This window comes from Lichenostomus cassidix, chromosome Z (genome assembly GCF_008360975.1).
Source record: "Lichenostomus cassidix isolate B80296 chromosome Z, HeHo_3.0, whole genome shotgun sequence".
Lineage (NCBI taxonomy): Eukaryota > Metazoa > Chordata > Aves > Passeriformes > Meliphagidae > Lichenostomus > Lichenostomus cassidix.
The window spans coordinates 43,657,425-43,669,796 of NC_139511.1; the positions used below are offsets into that span (position 1 = coordinate 43,657,425).

General features: G+C 39.0%; 1 protein-coding gene across 4 annotated transcripts in view; it reads left to right on the forward strand.

The window, feature by feature from the left end:
* The window catches only part of FREM1 (FRAS1 related extracellular matrix 1), a 65,402-nt gene that overhangs the window by 46,254 nt on the left and 6,776 nt on the right, over window positions 1-12,372 (forward strand). For 2 of the 4 annotated variants that reach the window (XR_014847114.1, XM_085043767.1), the window contains exons 28-35: window positions 1,061-1,190; window positions 2,576-2,648; window positions 3,526-3,675; window positions 4,875-5,113; window positions 5,821-5,868; window positions 6,136-6,294; window positions 6,487-6,612; window positions 7,279-7,394. Coding sequence is in view for 3 of the 4 variants with exons in the window: in XM_085043767.1 (XP_084899893.1) it covers window positions 1,061-1,190; window positions 2,576-2,648; window positions 3,526-3,675; window positions 4,875-5,113; window positions 5,821-5,868; window positions 6,136-6,294; window positions 6,487-6,612; window positions 7,279-7,394 (1,041 nt within the window). In the remaining variant the exon portion in view is untranslated. Of the gene's footprint in view, window positions 1-1,060; window positions 1,191-2,575; window positions 2,649-3,525; window positions 3,707-4,874; window positions 5,114-5,820; window positions 5,869-6,135; window positions 6,295-6,486; window positions 6,613-7,278; window positions 7,395-12,372 lie in introns of those variants that run through there. The other 2 variants (XM_085043768.1, XM_085043769.1) reach the window with 2 other exon arrangements.

Sequence of the window (12,372 nt, forward strand, 5' to 3'; positions counted from 1 at the left end):
AAGAAAAAGAAAATTTTTATATTGGATTCAAATGCTTATGAGAATTTTTTTTTAATTTCAACTATTTATCACCTATCAACTATTTTAAGCCTAACTGGCTTAAAATACACGATTTATTGTTGATGACTCAGCTTTTATCTGAATGCTGCTGGACTACATCTGGCACATCCATCTTCTTTAGCAAAAACAAAGCAAAGCAACTTCTAAATGGGTTTCCCACGAAATTAACATCAGAGGATAAAGGAGGACAGGAGGTAACTTCCTCTGGTGGAAGACCTAGTCAACTGTGAAAGGCCTAGAAGTTTGTTTTAGAAAGGTTCAAATTGTAAATATTTCAGCTTATTTTCCTTTTTGCAGTCTTTCATTCCTCTCAGACTCTCACAATTTTTTATCACAGCTTTTAAAAAGACAAGGTCTTTATTGACTACCCTGTGCAGCATGCAATCTTCCAAGGTTCATACACCTCCTCCCCCACCATCCCCCTTAAAAAATTCTAAAATTCAATGCATAAGACACCTAGAATCAGACTTGGGAAGGGCTGAAGAATGAATGTGAAGAGTACTAAAGTAAGCAGAGGAGGGCAGGCCCTTGCACAGAAGCAGAAATATCCTGTAGTATAGTCTGTATGCTACAGGAGGAGAGTTAGAGGATAGGTGAAGGCAGATGGGCAGGAAGGAGGATAGTGCAGAGAAAAGACTGGGGAGTGAGAGTGTAATAAAACTACAAGGTTAAAGGGAATTGGGAAAAACAGTGATAACTTGTCTACTGTTGTTATGGACAAACTGCTCATCTCAAAGTTACTGCAGAACCCCTCTGGCTGTGAAACAAGGTTCAGGGTGGTCTAGGGTAGATCAGGGCTGGTCTGGAAAATTTACTACTGCCTCTTCCTAATCAGTTAAATCACACAAGTGTGTTGATTTGGAGACAAAGGCTCAGTATGTGTATTGGCTAAATTAGCAGTCGGGAGGGAAGGCTCCTCACACAGCCTCCAAGCAGCAAGGGCTGAGGGTGGCTGGTATGGTGGCTTTGCTTTACACTCACATTCCTTCCTCTCCCACAGGCTGGAGCTACGGTGGTCTCGGATTGAAATGCTACAGACTGAATATGAGGTGTGTGAAAACATGGGAGTGGTGTCTCTGACAATCACCAGGGCAGGACACTCAGTGGAGTCTGCCTTTATAACCGTGAAGGTAAAGCCAAAAGCCAACATCATAACTTAATAATAAAAATTGCAACCTGTCATTCCTCAGACATAAAGGTAATTTGGTAATCATCAAAGAGGCCATGTGATTCAGCCCAGACTTTCTGGGACATTGACCTGCTGTTATAGGTGGCAGAAACATTTCTGACAATATTTCTTGAGTTTTAAGTAGGAACAGTGATCAACCAAACCTGGAAGGTTTTGGAGGAGTGTTTCAATTGCGATGAAAAAACAGAGCAGGCAGTTTCCTCTGGCACTGTGCTCAGAAGCTTGCTTTCCAGGATCTGTGCCTTTAAAATCCAGGCTTTGGGCAATCTGGGGCCTTGGGACTTCTGTTGTGCCCTCTCAGGCTGGAGGAACCCAGGTGCTGTAGGGGCTTCAACTACACAGCCATGGCAGCCTTCCCCATTTCTCCCATTACTGCCCACAGCCTGGGAAAACCCCTTATATCTTCAGAGACGGCCTCTATCTTATGTCAAAAATATTAGACTGAAAGGTTATAATTTTGTAATACTGCGGGTTATAATTTTGTAAAACAGATTTTGTGCAACTTGGCTTCACTTGGAAAGATTTTATCTTCCCTCATAAAATAGAAAGTCCAGTATTTTATCAGCTCCCCTTGCTAGAGAAATATTTTTTCCCCTCACAGTTTCTGAGGATTATAGCCCTAATTAGAAACATAATTTTGATTTTTTTTCTACTGAAGTCAGTGGGAATTTTGATATTGACACTGTCAGGGGCCATCCTGCCCTATCCTTCACAGACTCCAGTGACTCTATTCTAGAAGTCACTTGCATAAACAGACCAGGAAAATTGATTCCAGCATCAAGAGGCCAATGAGGAAACTGGTGTCCTCTGGTGGTCTCCTATGAAAATTCAGGGATTTGCTGGAATCCCTGTATTTACACATGTAGGGTCCTAATGTCTATTCTAATGAGTCTTTGGGGATAACAGCTGTGTGTGCAAATGCTTTTTCACTAAATCACAAAGGACCAAATAGGAAAATGTGGCCAGGTTGTTGCTGCTCTTCTGAGATGACAGGATGTGCCTGTCCAGGAGCCAGGTATGGTAGGGTCCCCAGGCATGGTGAACAGAAGTGTTACGTGGTGTTAATCTGAGAGGGAAACAGCAAAATTATAAGATAAGCAAAATTTTTTTGATTATGTATTTTTTTTAAGCCATGAGCAAGGACAGAATGACAGCTGCACATAACAAAGTTTATTCTTCAGGTATTTACGTTTTTTTCCATCCTGAGCATATGTATGGGCTGGCCTGTCTATTTGAGACATGCACAGTACTTTCGGTATGCAGCAGAATACAGTGGTTAGGTAAAATCGATCGCAGCATAGCATTTACTGTTTGATTTCTTCTCAGGTCAATGAAATATCTGCTAGGCTGGGAAAGGACTTTACAGTGTCGCCCTCCAAGCTTGTTCAGTTTGATCCAGGTAGGAAATAGTGCACTGACTAACTAAAATTAATTCACTGGTTTTGAAAGAGTAAACTCTTGCTCTGGAGAGTGCAATCTATTACACATCTGTAGCAAGAGAAGCTGAATAGTATTTAAGACTTGGGCTCATTCTCTGGAAGTGCTTCCTTAGTGAATTGATATCATTATTACTTAGCATGAGATGGCCTACCGTCCTTTTAAATCAGTTAAAATATCAAAAGTGCTGAAATGATGTCTAATAATATCCCAACAGCTAGGTTGAATAGGACTCACCCTGAGCTGAGATGTGAGATGATTTAAAGACTTCAGTGATGATAGGTACAGCCCAGGACACAGGTCAAATTTAGACAAAACTGAGTACAATTTAAGTTATTCAAGGTGTCCAAGACCCATTTCATTCATATAATGCAAGCCTGCAGTTACCCAGTAGAGACAAGGAACTAAGAAAAAACAATTGTAAAATTTGCTTTAAAGGTTGCACTTCAATCTTACACAGTTTTTGATGCATTTGCAGGTATTTTAAATAACTGTTCCATCTCTAAAATTAGGCTTTTTGGATAAAAACTCTATGATACATTTTCTCTTGAAAATCACACTGGAAGTCCTAAATCTATGTACTATAGTGCAATTTTGCACATCTACAGCAGCTTTTTGTTACAGTGTATGCACTTCAACGGAATTGTCATTGCCCAGGAACAAATTTAAACTTAATGTTATTTGGAAGAACAGCAGGAGTCCAGTCAGTCAGTCGGAGCACAACAGCATACACAATCTACACCATTCTAGCTGCAGACATGTTAATTAATATATTTCTTTGACATCCTGATTGATTGAAATAGCACTTACAGAGTAATTAAAATGTTTATTTCTGTTAGGAGTGTCAACCAAGATGTGGAATATAGCAATTACCTATGACAGATTAGAGGAAGATGATGAAGTCTTTGAAGTAGTTCTGAACTCCCCGGTGAATGCTGTTCTTGGCACACGGACAAAAGCTGTAGTGAAAATTTTGGACTCAAAAGGAGGTATTCTCTTTTGATCTTCATGATTAAGAAGGTGGGACAATCTTGGCTGAGTAGCTACCTATTTTCAACCACAAGTTGTTCCTAACAGTGTTAGATCAAACTGCATGATCCTTTTTAGAGAAAACTGACTCGACAGTTGCAGGCCCTTTATTTTCTCACACAATAATATGCATCCTCAGGAAACACAGCATGGAGAAAGCAACGAGTACAATATGAGAAAAGTGCCAGGAAAGAAACCACTTTTCATAACAACATGAGTTCAATTCTCATTTATTAAAGTGGGAAGCCTTGGTTTTAGATCCATTAGGTTTTTTTTCCAGTTATTATTTAGCAGTGGTTACACACACTCTAAAAGAGATTTCTTTTCCTCTCAAAAAAGAAACCTAACAAATTACCCATCTCTTAGCAATATATTTTCTACTGCTTAAAAACCACAGTCCACAACTTTAGAGCAAACAGCAATGATCATTACAGTTTAGATTTTTAAGACTGCACTGTTATTGCATTTTTCAGTGATCAAATGTCGTGTGCCTAAAATCACACCAAAAAGGAGGCAACTGTAGAAACAGGAACACAGAAAAACTATAGAAAAATAGAAATAACTAGCAAAGAAACTGAGTCCTCTGACAGCTGAAGAGTGTTTTTCCTTCTGGTGTTTAATGAAAAAATATTTTAAATATCCATGTTGCAATGAATTAGGCTTCATGTTATATAAAGTCCTTTTAAAATTTCAGATTTGTTTTCTCCTAAACATTCCTAGTTTAAATCAGGAGTTAATTCACAACAAGTTTATCAAAACAACAGCGTCCTGGATTTCCAAGAAGAAACTTTTCTGGGCATGATGGAAGTATCACCAACAGTAGTTAAAGATACCTGTATATGCGTGACCAAAAACCCAGTGCTTCAAACCCCAGTATAAGCACAAAACCAGGTATTTTCAGCAGATGCTTGGTTGAAATTCTGACCGGTGGGTAGACAGATGCATCACATATAAAAACATACTTATACAGGTAGTAGCTGCAGTTATAGTCATAGATAACCCCAGAAACGAGGGTGACTGAACAAACAGCAAATCAACTATTTCAAGTGAAAGAATCATCTGACTTTTAAGGACAATCTGTTTCTGTGCCCATGTCAACATGACCAGTTATCTGCTCATGCAGTTAGAACTGACCATCTGCCATTTTTTATGCTTTCAGGTCAATGCAGCTATTCCCATTCTTCTGGCCAAAGCAAGCATGACTTCTGGGGGAGAGGCACGCTCTTTCCAGTTTCCTCAGGCTCCCCATCACCTTCCAGGCCTGGCAATGTTTCCTTGGAAGGGATCCCACTGCCTCCTTCCAAAAGGCTGAGAGAGCATACAGGGAACCTGAGGCAGGAGCACAGCTTGGTGAATCGGTCAAGGACCAGGCTCAGAGTAACTGGAAATGGCAGAATAGTAAGACATTTCGGTAGCTCAGTGATGGACTGATTTGTGATGTGATATCCTCATTTAACTGTCATATTTTTTAGCAATCCTATCTGACCATACAATAACTATAAACAACATGAGTTTGCTCTGAGTCAGACCTGAAGGTTAGTTAAAAAAACTGTAAGGAAAAAGCCAAAACCAACATGATTTTGAGGATCCATATATGCAAGGGGGGAATAAAAATGAGACTTCAGGGAGGAAACAGGCATTAAGCAACTTCAGCAATTATGAAGCTTCTAATCTTGTAAAAATTATGGGTAAGTTAGAAGAAAGAAGTTGGGGGAGTGAGGCAAATATTTAGAAGCTGTGCATCTGGTATTGAAGTTCAAAAGCTGAAAATACTATCAGCTTAAACACTGAACGGTTATTTAAACTTGCCTACTGATTTTCCTGCTTAAGCTATATGGGTTAAACTAGGGGTTTAGTAACTCTGTGCTATTGTGACCTTAAAATCTGAAGGAACCTGTTTTTATGAACACTGAACATTACACTTGTAATTTGTGCTTTTTAATGGCTCCTTTCAGAAGTAATATGTTTCTACTATGGAAGAGAAAAACTAAAACCAAGACATGCTCTGCATCATTTATAACCTAGTTGTAAATCTTACATAAAATCTTTTTGTTTCTATAATGCAAGAATATATCCATCTCATTCTGCTGTTCTACCTTTTCCAGGTTCCTCCTTCATCTGTATTTAGAAATGAAACAGATGTGGTTTTCAAAGTAAGAGTATTATGGGTATTGGTTGGACATTTCTATTCTTTTTTCTGTTTCTGTTCTTTTCAGGCTCTATCACCAAATATTTTGTTATGACCAATCCTTTATTTTTCTATGTATCTTCCTTTTCCTTGGTGTAATTTCCCTTGATTTACAATAATTTGTATTATAATTAATTTTCATTATATATTTAGTGTATTTAAGAGTTGCCTGTATGTACTAACCCTGTCTTTTCCTCTCCTGTTCTTGTGTGTGTGATACTGTAAAATGAAGTATCACGGGATTGTATCACTCAAAATAGAGCACAACATCTCCTCAGCTGAAATCGACAAGAAGGCACAACCACAGATGAATGTCATCTCCTCTAGGAAGGCAGAAATCCCACAGGCTGATAAGGCAGAACTTGCATCTGAACCAAGACCAAGATATAAGGTATGAAACAATTTTTTCCATGGGCATTTTCACCATCTGTTTTCAGTTGTGCTGTTTTCCAAAATGATTGAACACCTAGAAGAGTTTTTATGGCATAAAATTTTAACAAAAGACCTAGTTAATCTGCTTCATTTCACTTGCTTTGTGTAATTACTTTCCTTCAAATATTCAAATGACATTTTCTCTTTCCAGGACTTTTACTCTTTTCAAAAGGCCTGTACACCAGATTTAAAGGGTCTCTTGCATTATGAAGAAAGCACTCAAAAGTTGTTTCAGTGTGATGGGATAACATGGAAATTCTGGAACTACCAAAGCAAGGTAAAAATGTAGCCATGTACATGTATCTAAGTCAGAGCACGAGTCTATGACCGGTGATACCCTGAAGCAAAGGATCTTTCTGTAACCATTATTTACTTGAACGAAGCGTTATCCGGAGTCTGTTTCAGCAGAAACAAAAGTCTCCCAGAAATATGATGAGGACTTGACTGCTGGGGTTCCCTTTCCTCTCTGTTATACACAGGTGCTCCTGGACAAACCTCATGAGCACAAGGGTCTTGGTGCTTGTGACAATGTGGGCATAACACAGTCAGTGAATGAAGCCAGTGAGAATGGGTAGAAGTTAGTAAAACAAGCTTACTTATGTATTCATTCTGTAAACACACATTCTCTCCACCCCTTAAGATATCAAGCTGAATTTTGTTGCACTGCATTCCCTGCACAGACTGCAGGAGACAGAAAATTGTGTCCAAACTAATATAAAATCTTCTGAGGAGTTTTGGAACTGAAGCCTACTGTCACTATTAAAGCTACTAATTATAAGTTCTAGGCTCCTCTGTCAGGCATTATTTATTTAAATCTTTTAAGCAATGTTGTAGCTTTATGGGTACAAACCAATGTTCATGCTCAGTTTAAATCTGGGCACAAGTGCACAGACTATCTGTGCGCAGACAGAAGTCTGTTTTGCCTTTTCCTCTTTTATTTTAGGAGGTATCCATGAAGAAATGTCCCTCTGGATGGAGTTATCATGAGGGCAGCTGCTACTTCCTGGTAGTGAATCACAAGGTCACCTGGAACACTGCTGCTCAGGCTTGCAGAGAACAGTAAGAGACCTGCATGCATTTGCTATGTACTGCTGTTGCCCTGAGCTGAATGCTGCCCTTGAGGCCAAATTTATTTGGATAAACCCAGCTTTGGCTGCTCTGCACAGTTCCCCAAAAAAAACTGCACAAGTCCTGGGATTCAGACCTGGTGGATCATGGAAATATTAGTCTCATAATGTTTCAGGTGTTGATGCTATCTTAATCACAGCATGAATTCCCAAAGCTGTCCATCTGCAGTAATGATACTTTCCTAATGGGAGAGTTAATTTGGGAGATGAGATATACAGCAAAGACTCAGAATTTCATCCTCTCTTATACACCTCTTCCTTGGCTCTACCTCCACTTGATATAGCAATGGTAAAATGTTACCAGCGCCCGTGTACCTCACTGTATTCTTCTGAAAATGCAGCTTTGAAGATTCTGTAACTACTTGAAAACGTTAACATTCAACTTAACAGTACATTTCTGATTTTTTAAAGATACAATAATAACAACAACAACAATGATAATGACAGTTGTCTCAAAGTAGGAGACAAATAAAAAACCTTCCAGTCTTACTTTTCAGACACTTGCTTTTGGTTTTAGGAGTATTAGGATAGCACTGGAAGAAATGTTAGCCATGGTAACATGAAGCTTACCCTAGGATAGGCAGGCTCTGTACTTTGTCCTGAATTGTGATCACCAGGTTAAAAACCAATCTGAAAAATAGGAGGGACTTGAACAGACCTCTCCATTACTCCATGAAAGGAAAATTAAAACAGTGAAGAGTTGGAAATGATAGAAACAGATTATGTTCCATGAGTACTGGAAGACCATGTTGGAAACATGAATCATGGCCAAGCATGCATAACAAACATTTATTCATTCCACTCAGTTATGCCAGATAATGTTGTCTTGGTAGCATGCAAAAGAAAAGTCTTGATTCTAATATCTCCCAGCTGATGGAAGACATTTACTAAAAAGTGAATGTTATGTGCTCTTGTGACCCCACTCCAAATTTTACATTATTCATTTACTTAAAATTTCAGCTCCTGAAATGGTCTGTTATTACCTGCTTTTATTATGCTACTTGTTAGCAAACAAACTATAAATTGTGAATATTTTAATATTTTCTTTTTTCTGAAGGCCTCAACATTCAATTGAACCCTTGGGACCACATGTCATTTTGCTGGGAGGTGTTTTCTATCTCCTAAAAGAGTGTGCTCTTGGTGACCCATAATTTTTGCAGGCGATAACTTCTTGATGAAGGCTATGCTGTGCAATGAATATTATAAACTGAATAAGAATAAATAAATGTAAACAACAGTAACTAAAAGACAGTGTCAAAAAAATTACACAAAAAATCAAGGCATTCCACTGAATCTACAAGGAAATGAATCCTAGGGTGGTGATAATTCAGTTAATGTCATACTAGCATAGACTAAGGAAGACTTATCCTGGTAAATGAAGTACTCCTGGCCTCTATCTGGAACTGATTTACAAAAGCACAACTCCAGGAATATGCTGAAATGTGGTACAGGAACATAACTTATTAAATTTTATTTTGTGCTTTTTTCCAGCTCCTCCAGCAATCAACACCACCACTAATTGCAGTGTTTCAGTTATTAATACTAACTCTATTGACATTTAAGTGTTTCCAGCAGGGAAATAAACCTAGTATGGAGGCCAGGCCTCAATTTTTAATAGAGCAAACAAACATCAGATATTAAATGAAAATATTAGAATTGACTTTCAGTAAATCAGCCAACTTTCCTGAAAAAAAGAATAATTTTTTAGTTCTAAAAATGGCATCATTTTAAGCTCCTATTCATTTGTCTTGTTACAATTTTTCTATTATAGAGAACAGGGAACAGAGCACAAACATTGTTAAAGTTGAGTCACTAACAGTCTCCACATAAACAACTTCCTACCCTTTTTGAGACAACCTTGCTATCCTGAGATGGTGGACTTGGGGACAGGCTATACAAAAAATATACAAAAGTGGGCAGGCATGACAGTGTATGGAGAAGGGCCACAATGAAGATCAAAGGACCATGAAGCCTGCTATGTGAAGAAAGAAGGCTTAGGGGAGCCCTTATCACCATGTTCCAGTATTTAAAGAGTGACTATAAAGAGGATGGAGACTCTCTTTTTACGAGGAGTCACATAGAAAGGATGAACAGCTATGGGAACAAGTTACTACTAGGAAGATTCCAATAAGACACAAGGGAAATGTTTTTCATAATGAGATCAGCCGTTAGAATAATCTCCCGAGGGATGTGGTGGATTCCCCAGCACTATACACTTTTATGGTTCAGCTGGACAGGGTGCTGGCCCATCTTGTCTGGACTGTGCTTTTGCCAAGAAAGTTTGGACCACATGATCCTTGAGGTTCCTTCCAACCTGATATTCTATGATTCTATTCCAGAAAAGCAATGCTATCAATTCATTGTGGAAGCTGGTGTTGTCTTGACATAACTGTATGTACATGGGCTAATACAAACCTATTTGAGTTTCTATTGACATACAAATTCTGTTGACATCTATTACAGTTTCTATTGACATACAAATTCTATGGTCATCTATTACATACATGTGTTGCAGGTGGTATATGACCCTTTTCTTTAGTTTCCACATTCAGGGGCAGAAGCAGACACAAACATGTTCTTGTCTTGATGCAAGTTTATATATGTCAGTGTCATACTGTGGTGAGGGGGCAGGGAAATCTCAGTTAATTGCTGTGAAAATCTTGCACTATTTCTAACCCTTCTCCAGCACATTGGAGAGAAAGGTGGTTTAAGAACTCATTTCTCTAGCTTTGTTTGTATGCATGAAGAGACTCTTGGCAACGTGAGAGAAGCATCTGGGGGATATTACGGCTGAGTGATCCCACAGCAGCCTGATTTAGAAGCAATTTTGATGATTTATGCCACAGCTCTTGTTTATCCAATATGAATATGTCCTCCCCAAGGGTCAGTACAGCAGGACTCACTCGCATGTGAGATGGTTTCACTGCTGCCACTGAAGGGATGGAAACACTGGACAGACAGTGCTTTTGCCTTATTAGTGCTTTTTGCCTTATTAGTCCTATTTTACCTTTATTTTTTTGAAGTTGAACTTGTAATTAAAGCTCAAATATGATTTTCTCAGGTCCTTTACTGCTAGCTAAGGCAGGACATGTTATTTTGTTTGGTGGTATTATATTAGGTACATGTGGCCTGAGTCCTTGGGAATCACAGGCAGAACCACATCTAAAACAACAGATTAGATTCTTCATGATGGCTTAGTGTTCCCTAGTGCAAAGCAGAACAGTAGCCCTTCTCCCCTAATACTGGCTCTCTAAGTGACTGATTTAACTCATATTATTGTGTGTGACTCCAGCATAGGGATCCAGGTATGCAGAGCTGTTTTAAAGGCTGCATCTGTGCTGTCTGACTTTCAAGTCCCAGTCTGGAAGTGCAGGGCTCCTGCAAGCTCTGCATCATGTCTGCCACTCTCATCTGAATGTTCTGAATACCACGAGGTGCTGTAATCAACACTAGACACCTATTTCAAGGCATCAAGATAACCCCCTAGGCGGCCAAACAAAAGATAAGCATGAGATAAGCATGGCCTTTCAGTTGCCCCCCACTCCCTTCAACATCAGTATAGGACATGGATTTACTACAGCAGCTCAAAATAAAATGTTCTGTCCTGTGGACACCTTCACACTTAGTCAAATATGCTTTTGCTGATGTTAAATTTAACAAAGTGGTACAAGACTATTTTAAATGAATTGGATAATTTAATGGAAAATCAGTAAAGTTTTTGTGCTAAGTGTTTTCCCTATAATACTTAAAGGTCAACAGTTATCCAAAATGTTTCCTTAATTTGTGCAATTGCTCTTAGGGAAAGGATACTCTTGACTCAATAACAAAAATTCTAAGGCATGCAGGAACAATTTCAAATGGATGTTTTAGCACAGAAAAAGTGAAGTGGATTTGTTGTGGCTGCTTTTAGTTGGGTTTTGTTTGTTCATTTGTTTTTGTTTGGTTTTTTTCCCCCTAATAAGGCATTATAACCCCTTATCTTGAATAATTTACATTAGGAAGTGTTAGATGTACACAACTCCATAAATAACATTATTTTGTAATTTCCGGCGACTGACACTACACCTTGAGGTTCAGTGAGTAATATTGGAAGTGATATGTTGTTTCAGGATGGTTCTCATTTCCCTACAATACATAAACCCCCTAACTAGGTGTACCAATTAGGACAGTTGTTCTCTCTTCAGGAATGTGTTTCTCAAGCTGTATTTAGAAAGCACTCCTATGGAGAAAAGATTATCTAATTTTATAATTATTGCAGTGCTTTCCTTCCAAAGTGTGCAAGTCTCTCCCTGGTACATGGATTGAAGTAAAAGTCTGAAACTGTTATTGCTGAGACTGCCCCTGCATGTCATAAATGACAGAGCAGTTACTGACACACATTGATGCTTTTTGGTTTCACATTTTCTAAGACAATCAAAACAACAGGAGTAAGATATGTTCACCTAAAGTAAATGACTTAGTTTCTGGGTTTTGAGTGTCCTTAAACAGAAGCCAGATAAAATTCTCTATTTTTGTTCTTGCTCACCTGGTAGTGATACCACAGAGACTGCTGCCCAAACCTCTTCTCAGGCCCAGGTTTGGTCAGTGCAACCACAGTCGCTGTGAAGGGGAATGGAATCCTGATGCTGAAGTAGTTAGCCTGGGAGGACACCCTGAATTAACTGTGCCTGCTTTTCTGGACTCTGTCTGTAGAAGAAGATGGAGTACTAAACTTTCCAACAGCATTTGTCAGTGTAACAGCTTTGCTCCTAGCTCACCAGAGATTCTGTGCCTGGTAGATAGGCCCAGAAAGGTGGAAGCATGTCACCCTTGGGACAGACAGGCACCTCTCACCATTGATGGGAGGCACAGCTGAAGCCCTGCTGACACCTTCACTGGGTGCAGTTTTGGGAGGCTCTGCGACACTGGGT